This window comes from Macaca fascicularis, chromosome 3, assembly GCF_037993035.2.
Source record: "Macaca fascicularis isolate 582-1 chromosome 3, T2T-MFA8v1.1".
Classification (NCBI taxonomy): Eukaryota; Metazoa; Chordata; class Mammalia; order Primates; family Cercopithecidae; genus Macaca; species Macaca fascicularis.
In genome coordinates this window covers 97226251-97241023 of record NC_088377.1, presented here as the reverse complement: position 1 = coordinate 97241023, position 14773 = coordinate 97226251, and the positions used below count along the sequence as shown (strand labels likewise).

The 14773-nt window shown below is 40.1% G+C and overlaps 1 protein-coding gene across 6 annotated transcripts in view; it reads right to left on the bottom strand.

Moving 5' to 3' along the window:
- Positions 1 to 6472: 6472 nt before the first annotated feature.
- NT5C3A (5'-nucleotidase, cytosolic IIIA) overlaps positions 6473 to 14773 on the bottom strand; it is a 49567-nt gene continuing 41266 nt past the window's right edge. For all 6 annotated transcript variants that reach the window (XM_005549838.3, XM_005549835.4, XM_065540999.2 and 3 more), the window contains 6 exons: positions 14396 to 14442; positions 13618 to 13703; positions 12020 to 12109; positions 9800 to 9962; positions 8032 to 8232; positions 6473 to 7173 (listed from right to left, as the gene is read on the bottom strand). In XM_005549838.3, the coding sequence (XP_005549895.1) occupies positions 7072 to 7173; positions 8032 to 8232; positions 9800 to 9962; positions 12020 to 12109; positions 13618 to 13703; positions 14396 to 14442 (689 nt within the window). In that variant the 3' untranslated portion in view covers positions 6473 to 7071. The remainder of the gene's footprint in view (positions 7174 to 8031; positions 8233 to 9799; positions 9963 to 12019; positions 12110 to 13617; positions 13704 to 14395; positions 14443 to 14773) is intronic.

Sequence of the window (14773 nt, the reverse complement as noted above, 5' to 3'; positions counted from 1 at the left end):
GTTTAAAAGCAAATGTTGGCCATGTGCAGTGGCTCATGCCTGTAATCCTAGCGCTTTGAGAGGTTGAGGTCGGTGGATCATTTGAGGTTCAGGAGTTCAAGACCAGCCTGGCCAACATGGTGAAAACTCGTCTGTACTAAAAATAACAACAACAACAAAAAATTAGCCAGGCGTGGTGGTGGGCGCCTGTAATCGCAGCTGCTCAGGAGGCTGAGGCAGGAAAATTGCTTGAACCCGGGAGGCAGAGGCTGCAGTAAGCCGATATAGTGCCACTGCACTGCAGCCTGGGCGACAGAGCAAGACTATTTCTCAAAAAGAAAAAGAAAAAAAATTTGTTTTTTTGCTTCTTGCTAACTTGAACTGAGAACTTTGGAATGCATTTGACCTCATTAGCCTTACCCGCCTTATGAAGAGAAAAACCTTGTGCTTATTCTCTACCCCAGATTTTTATTTACCTGCTTGAATTTCTTCACTGGCTGTTTTCTGTGATGGTGGAAACAGATGGGCTGAATCAGAAATAAGTTTCTTGGCCAGGGCAGTGGTTCATGCCTGTAATCCCAGTATTTTGGGAGGCCAGGAATTCGAGACCAGCCTGGGTAATATAGCAAGACCCCATCTCTAAAAAAATTTTAAAACTTAGCTGCGCAAGGTGGCACGTGCCTGTAGTCCTAGCTACTTGGAAGGCCGAGGAGGGAGGATTGCTTGAGCCCGGGAAAGTAAGGCTGCAGTGAATTGTGATTGCACTGCTGCCCTCCAGTCTGTGCAACAGAGCGAAACCCAGACTCTAAAGAAAAAAAGAACATGGACCTTAGAACTTCAGGAATAAGAAGCTTTGGCCTGTTGAGTTCTGCCGAGGCACTTCCATTCTTCCTGTTGCCGAGGAGGGCATTCAGTGATGAGGCGCGTTCACTGTCTGCAAGGGGAAGCTGCTTAGCTGGCCCCACTTTGTGCTATGGCTGCAACACTTGCTTCTATTTACATTATGGTTATGGGCTATAGTTCTGCCAACAAGGCTGTAAATACTAAATAAGGGGCCAAGTACAGGGTAGAGATGCCACACAGCAATTTTTGTTTTTGTTTTCTAAATCACTTCTCACCTGATACAGCACATTTTTTTTCTTTTTTGAGACAAGGTTTGTCACCCAGGCTGGAGTACAATTGTGCAGCCACAGTTCACTGCAGCCTTGACCTCCTGGGCTCAAGCAATCCTCTCATCTCAGCCTCCTGAGTAGCTGGGACCACAGACAGGTGCCACCACGCCCAGCTATTTTAAATTTTTTTGCCAAGATGGGACTCGCTATGTTGCCCAGGGTGGTCTCTTGAACTCTTGGCCTCAAGTGATCCTCCCACCTCTGTCTCCCAAAGCGTTGGGATTACAGGTGAGTCACTGCGCCTGGCCAGCCTCTGGACCTTCTGACAGGAACATTTATTGATAGGTACTATATTGTGACCACCTAACTCAGGATCTACACAGATTTGAACTGGGTCATTGATACCTACTGTGGGATGAGAGTCTAGAACATGAACATGACATCTGAATATGTTTGACACAACTAGGCCGCCTGCAAATATAAGCAATAGGCACCATTTTGTTAAAACCAGTGAGTTTTGATCTCTGATTATTTATGACTTTATAATTTTGTCCAAATACTTAAAAGATAGGAAAAAAATTCATTTTGGCAGGGAAATAGATTTAACTGCAAGACTATACATAAACACTGGTCCCTGCCCCCATCTGTTACTTTACTATCTCAGGTTTCCAGGGACAAAGTTGCTTTTTTTGAAGCCTTTTCCCCTTCACTCTCTCAGGGATCTGGAGTTTTTACTTAATAAGAATACTGGGCGGGGTGCAGTGACTCACGCCTGTCATCCCACCACTTTGGGAGGCCAAGGTGGGAGGATCGCTTGGGCCCAGGAGTTTGAGACAATCCTGGGCAGCACAGAGAGAGCTTATCTCTAACAGAAATTTCAAAAAGTAGCCAGGCGTGGTGGTGCACACCTGCAGTCTACTCGGGAGGTTGAGGTGGATCACTCGAGGCTGGGAGCTCAAGGCTGCAGTAAGCCCTGATAGTGCCACTGCACTCCAGCCTGGGCAGAGGGAGACCCTGCGTCTCAAAAAACAAAATAGTACTGTTTCCGATTATTTCTTGCTAGATGCAGATATAAAACATTTCTGCTTATTAATAGTTTGTGTGTGGTTTCCATGCTTAATGTTGGAATTTTGATTGGTCAGGCAATTTCTTCCAGCTGACACTGGCCATATTTAAATCTCATTTAAATGCAGACAACACCCACATTTATAGTTCCTGCTCAGATTTCTCCTTTGAGCTCTAGTCTGTCTATTTGGTATCTTCTCTTGTATGTCTCACATGTCAAATTTTGTATGTCCAAAATAGCATGTCTGTTCCCACTCCCTTCCCAACACCACCAAGCCTATTCCTCTCCATCTTCCCTGGCACCCATGTGTCCAAAGCAGACATCAGCGACCCCCTGCTCTCTCATTTTACATGTTTAAGCCAACAGCAAGTTTTGTCAATTCTGTCTCTAAGCTACTCCTGGAAATGACCCACTTCTCTCCCGTTCCACAGCCCCAGCCCCCAAAACCGACCATTATTTCTAACTGGAACAGCTGTAATAGCCCCCCAACTGGTGTGCTTGAGTTTATCTGCCCTCACTAGTCCCTTCCCCACATGGCATCAGTGATCCTGCCTCTCCTTTGCAAGGAGAGAAAAACCAGAGTTCTTATGATTTATAAAGCCCTCCATGATCTGGCACCCACCTACTTCCTGTTCAACACCTGATGCCATTCTTCCCTTTGTTCATAATACTGTTAAACCAGCTCTCAGTTCTTCAAATGCCCTAAAACTTTCTCACTTAGGACCTTCACACACCCTGTTCCCTCTCCTGGGAATGCTTCTCCCTCAACTCCTCACATGACTAGCTCCTTATCCTTCTGACTTTGGCCTAAGTATCACCTGAGAAGAGCTTCTTCTGACCACTATATCTAAGATAGGTCTCTGTTGGCTGGGCGTGATGGCTCACGCCTATAATCCCAACACTTTGGGAGGCTGAGGCGGGCAGATCACGAGGTCAGGAGATCGAGACCATCCTGGATAACACGGTGAAATCCCGTCTCTACTAAAAATACAAAAAATTACCCTGGCGTGGTGGCGGGCACCTGTAGTCCCAGCTACTCGGGAGGCTGAGGCAGGAGAATGGCGTGAAGCTTGCAGTGAGCTGAGATCCGTGCCACTGCACCCCAGCCTGGGCGACAGAGTGAGACTCCATCTCAAAAATATATAATAATAATAATAATAATAATAATAATAAATAAAATAGGTCTGTCATTTGTGTTTTCTTCATAGCCATTTACCATATTCATAATTGCTACTTTTTCCTCCTGTTTGATCTACTAGGAATGGAAGCTACATGAGGGCAGGAAGCATGTCTGATTTTTTTTTGGGGGGGGCAGAGGGGACAGAGGCAACTGTTGTTGCCCAGGCTGGAGTGCAAAGGCGCAATCTCAGCTCACTGCAACCTCTACCTCCCGGGTGCAAGTGATTATCCTGCCTCAGCCTCCCGAGTAGCTGGGATTACAGGGGTGCACCACCATGCCCAGCTAATTTTAGTATTTTTAGTAGAGACGGGGTTTCTCCATGTTGGTCAGGCTGGTCTCGAACTCCCGACCTCAGGTGATCCACCCGCCTCGGCCTCCCAAAGTGCTGGGATTTTATAGGCATGAGCCACCGCGTCCAGTTCTGATTTGTTAACTATTGTTTCCCTAGAACTCAGCACAACATAGAGACTTGAGTAAGTGACTTTTCATTTAATCCTCATCTCTAGTTAATACTCCCCTTTACAGATGAAAAAACTAAGGCTTGGAGAAGTTAGAAACTTATTCCAGATGACAGAATCACAGATTCAGATCCAGATATGACTACTTCAAAGCTGTGTCCCTTGCACCTTGATCACTTTTTATCTGTTAAACTGGTACTGAAACACCAGACTAAGTACAAAGAGCAGCATGACTGTTGACTCTCTGGGTAACTCTGGAGAAGTTTCAGGATTAGTCATTCAAGATTACATTGATCTTTTCCTTGCTGATTTTCCCTAGGGTATATTAAAGAGAAAACTGAAACTGAAGGCCGGTTAAACAGACTTTCGGTCATCTACCAAAATTTGGGTGACTATGAAGTAGAACATGGAAGGTAGATTTCTTGTGAAATCACTCCGGAATGAGCTAGTATTGCTGATGGTTGTTTTCATTTTTTCCAGTTTTGTCAAAATTGTTAGCTCTAGCCCTCAAAATTGCTTTATTTCATAAAGTAAAATTTAAAGTTGAATAAAACCATTGGCTAATGCTAGGCTCGTTAGAGAATGTGGTAGTCACCATACACTACCAATATTTGCCGGGGCTGCAAAAGATCATTCCATTTCATTGATTCAACCAAATGCTGTACTGGGGGATACAACAGCTTATACATTTGTGGATGGATTCTACCTAACAATATTGAATACCTGTGCTGTTTTAAATGCATACATAAGTTTCAAACGTATACATAAAAGATGAGCATATCTACTTCTTATGAATCTAGAAGCTATATCACCATCTTCACTTAATAGATGAGCAAACTGGGACACAGGCTCAATAATCTGTCCTGGTCACACTCCTAATGGCTAAACTGGTCTGAAAACTGAACTCAAATGCAAATATTTTAAATTTCAGTAGCATCAGGTGGCAGTGAGATGTGATAGGTTAATAAACATAATGGGAGAAGCATGAGACTCAATTTATGGAATTGGCTAGAAGGGGCCTTAGGGAGTGCATGTTCTTATGGCATTCATTGTATAGGGAGGTGACCGAACCTGCAGTCTTAGTAAGGGGCTGAGCCATGACCAGAATGTAGGTCATGACTTCAGTGTTCTTTAGATTTACAACATGCAATATACTTATTCATGGAAGCATATTATAAACACCTTTTAGAAATAGCCAATATAAGCTCTGATTGCAATACAGGGGTAAAGAGTTATTGTTGAATCAGATTCCCAACTGTTTTTCCTATGTGCAAAAGTCCCACAGGTAATTCTGATACTCCCATGCCATGCTATCTGCTTTAATGCACGAAGTTATTTTTCAGTTTGATTTCAGGAACACTTAGGCAGGATCTAGTCTGCCTGTTGCCATTGCATTTTTGTTTCATTGTTTATTTATTAAGACCAGGTCTTGCTCTGTCACCCAGGCTGGCGTACAGGGGCGTGATCTCAGCTCACTGCAAGCATTGGCCCCCTGGGCTCCAGCAATCCTCCTACCTTAGCCTCCTGAGTAGCTGGAACCACAGGTGTGCACCACTATGCCTGGCTAGTTTTTTGTATTTTTAGTAGAGACTGAGTCCTGCCATGTTGCCCAGGCTGGTCTTGAACTCCTGAGCTCAAGTCATCTGCCCGCCTCGGCCTCCCAAAATGCTGGGATTACAGATGTGAGCCACTGCACCTGGCCTCATTATTTTTATGCTGTTTTGAGGTAGGTTCTTGCTCTGTTGACCAGCCTGGAGTGCAGTGGCACGATCACAGCTCACTGCAGCCTCAACCTCCCCAGGCTCAGGTGATCATCCCGCCTCAGCCTCCTGAGTAGCTGGAACTACAGGCGCACCACCATGCCTGGCTAATTTTTTGCAGAGATGGGGGTCTCCCTATGTTACCCAGGCTGGTCTCAAACTCCTAGGCTCAAGCGATCCACTTGCCTTGGCCTCCCAAAGTGCTGGGATTACAGGTGTGAGCTTCTGCTCCTGGCCTGCTTCATTGTTTATGATGATGAAAAGGAGGAGTGGTGGAGGATAAGGATGGGCATTCTGAGGACAAAAAGGTTTTCTAACATGTGACCTTGTCTTCCAGCCACACCTGACTGAACTAGAGACTGCTGCTCACACTGGATGGCCAGAACGAATCAGATCATGCTTTGTGTGTATCATAGCTTAGGTGTCCATAGGATCTGGAATTAAGGGTAAGAGTCAGGGTCAAATTTATCACAATGGCAGGTCTAAATGCTGAAGATGAATGATGAGGCAGAGTCAGAGATGTGGAGTGGGTAGCTGGACTGTACAGAGAGATGCTGGTTCCTAATGTTGCAGTGCTGCTCAGATTCAGTCACCACGAGACCTAGGTCCACTGCTTCCTGCCTCGGGTTCTTTCTGAAACTTGCAGACTTGTACCTTTTACTGATGTTTTCAATGGGAGAAAATAATTTTCAGAGGTCTCAGTATTTTCTGAAGGGCATATAAAATTTTCCCTGCAAATATCTTTAGACTTAATAATTTTTGAAAATAATTCAATCTAAATAGCCACTATGACAAGGATTTTAGAATTCATATATCTCAAAAGACAGGCAGATGCAGAGAAAGAAACAAAAAAACAAGACACCATGGTAGGTGCTCAATAAGTATTTGACTCAATAAAGATAGTTTTGACCATAGAATTAAAAAGGCTTTTCATTTCATATTTATTATCAGTGCTTCAATACAGAATGTTTTGTAATGATTAGCGACGTTGTAAACACCACCAGTTTTTTCCAACAGTAAGTGCTACTCTTTTCCGGTAAGTATGTTTTCCCCAAAATAACCAAACCTAACACAATTTCAAGAGATGGTGATACCATCAGCATAATAACCCAAAGTACAAAAATGGCAATACTTAAAATCATGCATATTATTTCACCATTTCATAAAACTTATTTTAAAAGTTCTACAAACTTTCCCAGTGTAAAAGACTCCTCAAAAACTGCATGATAACATTAAACTACAAAATTCACTTTGGAAAAGTAGGGAGTTACTTTTCTAATTTTGGCTTTAAGATTTTTTTTTTTTAATGTGTTAAAAGATAAGGTGAGGAGTGTGTTGAGAGAGGTGGAGAAAAAGGAGCTTCCAGTTGATGCATTCACCATGTCTGAAAATATATGTTATACAAAGGGAACACTTCAAGAGTAAGGATATATTATAAATAAGTCTCTCAGCAAGATGAACAGATGAACAGTTCAATTGCACCCACAGGAGACAGGTCTTCTTGGAGAATGCTTGTTTATAGAATCTTCTGTAAAATAGAGTTGGCTACTTCTAATGATTCATCTTGTACTAAAACAATATCATAAGAGTTCATGTACTTTTCTAAAAGCTCATCCACCTAATCAAGAAAAGAACAAAAGAAAATTAACATGCAGGGCCAAGAAGCAAGTAATTTCAGTATGAATCTCATCGTTAGACCTCTTGGGCAAAATGCAAAAAATTAAATTCACTTTCAAAAAATCTTTGAAATGAAGAAATATTTCAAACTCTTAAGACCCACTGACAGACATGTTTCCACACGGTAGCTTTTCTCCCCAAAATGCTCTCTCTCCAGTCCAGTGGTTTTCAAATGGGGTGATTTTGTCCAGGGAACATTTACTAATGTCTAGGGACATTTTTGAGTCTCACGGCAGGGGACTGCTATCCAGCATCTAGTGGGTAGAAGACACAGAGGCCTCCTACAGAATACACATCCTCCCTTTTCTCAGTACCTATAGCATGCATCTCAACTCCTTTAAATATCACCAGTATAAAGAACAATCAAAATGCATGATCAAAACTATGTTTTGGCTGGGCATAGTGGCTCATGCCTGTTATCCCAACACTTTGAGAGGCCTGGTGGATCACTTGAGCCCAGGAGTTTGAGACCAGCTTGGGCAACATAGGGAGACCTCATCTCTACAAAAAAATAAAAAAATCAGGCAGGTGTACTGGTGTGTGCCTGTAGTTCCTGCTACTTGAGGGGCTGAGGTGGGAGGAATGCTTGAGCCGGGAAGGTTGAGGCTGTAGTGAGATGTGATTGCATCACTACACTCTAGCCTCGGTAACATAGGCTTGTCTCAAAAAAAAAAAAAAAAAAAAAAAAAAAGGTCTCTAAAATAACTACTTTCTCAGGTGACTATGGCAACAATTGCCTACCAAGTTTCATCCTAATTTTTTCTTGGAAGAAAATTAAATTACAGATTTGTATACTTACTCTATCATTTAGATATCCAATTTTCAGAATGTGCTCAACATTGGCTACTCCATCTGCCATTCTTAAGTCTCCTTGGGAATCTCCCAGAAGAATTATGTTACTATTGTCTTTGAGTTGATTGAAATATTCTGTATTCCTCAAGGCACCATCATGTTTGTTAAATACATGAATTAGTTCTCCTTTAAATCCTTTGAGCACCCCCTATGAAAAATATAAATCTTTTGAAATAACAGGCTTTAAAAATTCTATTTGTTGGATTTTCATATTTTGGAGCTCTTAATTGATGTCACTATTATTTCATCATATTTGTAAATGCATCTTTGATACTAAAGATCTCAAAGCACTTAAGTCCATCACATTCACCAGAGCTAAGAAGGGCTTGGAGAAGTAAATGATTTTTTAGAGACTATTTTAAACGGTAAAACAAAGGCCGGGCGCAGTGGCTCACGCCTGTAATCCCAGCAGTTTGGGAGGCCAAGGAGGACAGATCACTGGAGGTCAGGAGTTCGAGACCAGACTGGCCAATACAGTGAAACCCCGCCTCACTAAAATATAAAAATTAGCCAGGTGTGGTAGCACACACCTGTAGTCCCAGATACTCGGGAGGCTGAGGAAGGAGAACCGCCTGAACCCGGGAGGCGGAGGGTGCAGTGAGCCAAGATGGCACCACTGCACTCCAGCCTGGGTGACAGAGTGAGACTCTGTCTGGAAAAAAAAAAAAAAAAAAAAAAGAAGGCTGGGCACAGTGGCTCACGCCTGTAATTCCAGCACTTCGGGAGACCGAGGTGGGCAGATCATGAAGTCAAGAGATTGAGACCATCCTGACCAACATGGTGAAACCCCGTCTCTATTAAGAAAACAAAAATTAGCTCAGCGTGGTGGCACACACCTGTAATCCCAGCTACTCGGGAGGCTCAGGTAGGGAGAACTGCTTGAACCCCGGAGGTGGAGGTTGCAGTGAGCTGAGATCATGCCACTGCACTCTAGCCTGGGCTACAGAGCAAGACTCCATCTCAAAAGAAAAAAAAGGTAAAACAAAATGAGTTCAAAATTCAATTTTCAGTTTTTATTTTGTTTCTAACCAAAAGATCCTATTTTATGTTAGTTTATGTATTTCATAATATACTGTCTTGATTAGAAAACCCTATTCAAATAATTTCAGTTCTAACTTCTTTTTTTCCAGCTATGAATGTTAAGGCTTCAAAGTTGCTGCATTAAAACAATTTAAAGGAAGTTTTAGGCTATGTGTGGTGGCTCATGCCTGTAATCCCAGCACTTTGGGAGGCCAAGGGGGGTGGATCACTTGTGGTCAGGAATTTGAGACCAACTTGGCCAACATGGTGAAACCCTATCTCTACCAAAAATATAAAAAGTAGCTGGGTGTGGTGGCACACGCTTGTAATCCCAGCTACTCGAGAGGTTGAGGCAGAAGAATTGCTTGAACCCAGGAGGCAGAGGTTGCAATTGGCTGAGATCATGCTACTGCACTTCAGCCTGGGCAACAGAGTGAGACTCCATCTCAAACAAAAAAAAAAAGAAGAAGAAGTTGTTTTACTATTATTAGTTTATAGCTTGGGGAATGAAAGTTTAAGAAAGGCACATTGTTTTTAAAATATGGATATATTAACATTGAGAAGGATGGAGTCCCACAGTGGGCCTATCAACTTGGCCTAACTTACTGGATATATATTAAGTAACAACAGATACATTTACGTGATTAAAATATTTTCAGATTTTAAAATTATGAAGAATGATTTCATATTCTTACAGTTTCATCGAAATCCATAAAATTGGACACAACTTTGACATTTGGATGATAAACACCAGCTTGACGAATAACCTCCTCTAATACATCGCCAATTCCAGCCGAAAATATGAACACGGGTATACTATGTTGTTGGAGCTTATCAAAGAAATTCTCATATCCTTCCCTGCAAGATGGAGATAACAAACTGATTGTTAAAGAGCAAGATATAGTTCCTTTTCACTTAGAAGCTAAAAAAGTGAAATATTCCTAGTAATTCTATGGCTCACTCATATTCTCATTTCAAAATACTGCCCAAGAGGGCTGTTATTTATATCTACAATACTGTAAGTTTTTCAAACAATGGTTAACTCTTTACCTTCCCTTTAATCAATCCTAATACTACAAACTAGATGTCCTTAAGCTTTCAATGAATATGAATATAAACCTACAGTTCACAACTTATACCATTTAAAAAGAAACAGGCAGGCATAGCAGTGGATGCTTATAGTCCCAGCTACTTGGGAGGTTGAGGCTTGAGGATTGCTTGAGCCCAGGAGTTCTAGTCCAGTCTGGGCAACATAGTGAGACCCTGTCTCTAAAATTAAATTTAAAAAGAGAAAACAATAGTTAAGCCACACCTTGAAAATCCCACTTAGGGGTTAAAATATGGATATATTAACACTGAGAAGGATGGAGTCCCATCGTGGGCCTATCAACTTGGCCTAACTTAATGGATATATATTAACTAACAAAAAATACATTTACATGATTAAATATTTTCAGATTTTAAAATTATGAAGAATGACTTGATATTCTTACAGTTTCATCAAAATCCATAAAATTGAAAGGAAAAGCAGAGTGGCAGGAACTTAGCTGTATTCTTGACATCTGGCATGTCTTTACTAAGTTCTTCAGCCCTCTTCCCTTTATTTTTTATTTTTATTTTTTGAGATGGAATCTCAGTGTCTCCCAGGCTGGAGTGCAGTGGAATGATCTCAGCTCACTGCAAGCTCCGCCTCCCGGGTTCATGCCATTCTCCAGCCTCAACCGCCCGAGTAGCTGGGACTACAGGCGCCTGCCACCACGCCCGGCTAATTTTTTGTATTTTTTAGTAGAGACGGGGTTTCATCGTGTTAGCCAGGATGGTCTCAATCTCCTGACCTTGTGATCCGCCTGCCTCGGCCTCCCAGAGTGCTGGGATTACAGGCGTGACCCACCGCGCCTGACCAGCCCTCTTCCCTTTCTTACCCTTCCTGGGTATAGGTTAAATAATGCTGTTGCTGCCTACTAAGGAATGAAACACTTACTAGCAGTCCTCACACTTTCTCTGACAATTTATTGCTTTCCTTTTTAGAAGTAATCACCTTAAAAGATAACATCATCATAAAAAAAGTATCATCATGTTTGCCTAATGAGTTGAAAATTTTAGGAGGTAATGAACAGTATTAAAAAGCCTCTTGTATCTTATAACTCATGCATACATACATAATTATGTACTAAAACATACTAATCTTTCCTAGGAATAGTTTTCAAAGAAGTTTGAGAATTTAAAAAGTAGGCTCATGAAAATTTAGACATAGTATACTGCCAGGCATGGTGGCTCACACATGTAATCCCAGCACTTTGGGATCGCTTGACCCCAAGAGTTCAAGACCAGCCAGGGCAACATGGTGAAATCTCATCTTTACAAAAAAATACAAAAAGTAGCCAGGCATGGTGGTACGTGCCTGTCGTCCCAGCTACTTGAGAGGCTGAGGCAAGGGGATCGCTTGAGCCCAGGAGGCAGAGGTTGGAGTGAGGAAGATATTATGTCACTACACTCTAACCTGGGCAACAGAGAGAGACCCTGTCTCAAAAAACAAAACAAAACAAGTATACTTAAGTCCCTTTCAACTTGATTTATACATTCCTTTCATATTATATGTCCTTCCTAAGTACTTTGCTAAAAAATTTTTAAATGGCCTTGGTTCAAAAATTTGTAAGTCTTGACATTTTTAATCTGGAGAAACAAAATACAAATTAGAATTTAAATCTCATAAGGCTCTTATTACCTACACCAAGATCTATGTACTTCTAAATTCCTTATCTTACCACTATGTATTTTGTGATAGGTGGCATATTTTGGATATATTTACATATGTAATATTCAATATCTTATTTTTTAAAAGTACAGCTGACTACATATATAGCAATAATTCAAGTCTGTGAACAATAGCAGCAAAAACCACCCAAGAAACTTACTTGAGCATAACGTCAGATTCTGCCACAATTTCTTTAAGTTTAGCTTTTGGTAAAGCTTGTTCAACAAGCAAACCATGTGATTTAGTATACCTGGAGTTTACGACCAAAGGAAAAAAGAGTATCAATTAAGACAAACTAAAATTATTATCTTTATTACAAAGCATTCTTCCATGTGAGAAAATCTGTTCCTCATATTTGGATTTAAATTTTAGAGACTGAAATTCATCACTAATGAATGTAGACCTCATGTCTCAAAATGTGACATGCATGTTCTTACTGAGTTTCCCAGTCCTCCCAAACCCAGACTTAGCTTAAATATGTTAGTAAGGTAATGAAAGGAAACTAGCTGTAAACCTTTCCTAATTCTACAGATAAAAACTTGATCCAACCTATGGGTGCATAATCCTTCCTCTGATTACAGTAAAATGAATTACAGCAAACGCACTTTTAAAATTTGTAGTTTGAATTTTTTACATACTGAAGATGCTATTTAGTGAGCAAGAGAGAAAATTTGTTACGTATAGATTAGCCTGCTTTATGTAAAAAACACCTATAATCATAGCATTTCAGTATAAAGGGCCCTTAGACTCTCTAACCCATTACAATTATGCAAAGAGTCACTAAAAACAGAAAGAAAGGAAAAAAAAGCCTAACTCTTCATCTGATACCTAAAAATACCCCTATAATATTCCTAAGTCACCCTCCTCCCTGCCTGGGTCAGCTTCTATCACGTCAGTAAACTCATTCTCCCAGGGAAGCTTATTCCATTGCCAGAAAACTCTAATTGCTAGACAGGCTTTTCTTTTCTCATGCTGAAATCAATCTTCTATCTTCCAAGTCTTGTTCCAGTCCTGCTGCTACCAGTTTGTAGAGTTAAGTCTAATATCTTTTCAACATTTAATACCATAAATACAGATGAAGCGTTCAACTGTTAGGTAATGGGACAATAAAGACAAATCATTCCTGGTCTCCTAAGATTTTAAAACAAGTTGTTGCTTCTCAAATCAAAGCATTTTCTATTCCTTGAAATGTTCCTCAAGTGGGAAGGCCCAAATTCCTCTGATTATTCTGGTGGACTACTCTGACTCCTTTAAGTTTATGATCTATTTTTTTTTTTTGGTCCCTATTGTCATGGTTTTTTTAACAGCATTCTTCCAGAACCCAACACAATGCTTTCAGTGTGATCTGCTTGGAACACTGCATTTTGATTAATGCAACCAAAGGTTGATTTTTTGGTAACCATATCACCAGCTGGCTCTAATTGAGTTCAGAGTCAGTTTAAATCCTCATACCTTTTCTTTACACATTAAGCCACATCTTGTCCATATACTTAAAAAAAAAATTCTTGTTTTTAATTTGAGACTTAAATGCAGGACTTTTATTTCTACTGGACTTCACCTTAACTAAGTAAAACAAAAGGAATCCTAAACTGTTAGAGAGATTAGATAATTAGAGCTAATTTTGTTATTCAATGTTCTAACTTGCATAATTTATTAATCTGTTTGTTTGCACTACAGATAAAAAATAAGCCATCCGTTGTAACTGCAGTGTTGTTTTATTATTTTTTTAAGTCCTCCTACTGCCTAATATACACTTACCATTCCACCATATAAGGGTACTTCTCTTCTACAGTAAGAACAGGATCAACTTCAATAGCGTAATATTTTTCCTTTAGTTGCAATAACTAGGAAGATATGAATAATTTAATCATGAAGATTACATGAAGATATATCTGCTTGGTTTTAGAAAGCAAAACAATGTAAGCAAGTATTTTCAATAAACTGCTTTATAAGTTGAGCTAATGCATCAATTGAAAAAATATTTGTTGATCTTAGTTGACATGTAATCACATACACCTGCAAAAAGCTACCTTTCTTTTGTAAAGTACTTTCAGGTGAGTAAAAAACCAACAGTAAAATTATCAGTACAAAAAACACTTTAGTTTTCATATAAAGGTATTACATTTGATTCACATTTCAAATTGCATTTTGTTAAGATATACACAGATACATACTCAAGCAAAGTACTGAAGCAACTTCCTCATCAACTTAAAGGAGCAAAACCTACAGAAAACCAAAGTACTTTTGTTTTAAATCTCCAGTTAACGTTGCAACACCAGAATACTCTGGTGATCATTTAAGAGTTTTAAATATAAGTTTTGTTGTTAAAAGTTACTGTGAATTTTTATCTCTAAAATATGTTTTGAATGTGTAATTCATACAGCAAACCTACTATTTACTGCATGCTTACTATGTGCCAGGTATGGCTGTAAGCACTTTACGTCCATTCTTACTTGTGTGAATGCACCTGAAGAAATTCTCAGGCAAAAAGGGTAATGAAGTCTTCGAGTGACTATGGATCATTGTTAGTGTTTACCTTTTTTCTACATTCATCTGTAACCAGCTTACAGTTGTCAATGATATCTAAAGATAGAAAGCAAAATAAGCATTAAAAGAAATACTCTGATTGATGCTACCACTACTATGAATAATTTGCTATAAAGTAATGGCAAAAAACTCAATTACTTTTGTAGCAACCCAATACTTTTAAGTAATGCCAAGTCAACTAGCATGGTTATTATAACTTTTGGTCTCAGTGGTATAATTCACATGACACTGTTAGGGAAGCTAATGGTTTAAAATCTGAGATTTAGTGACTGCTCGCTTACACCACTGAGATAGACAATTCAATATCTTCAAACACTATGAACTGTGTATTGATCACTTCCGTTTTCTCCTTTGTAATTAAATAGAA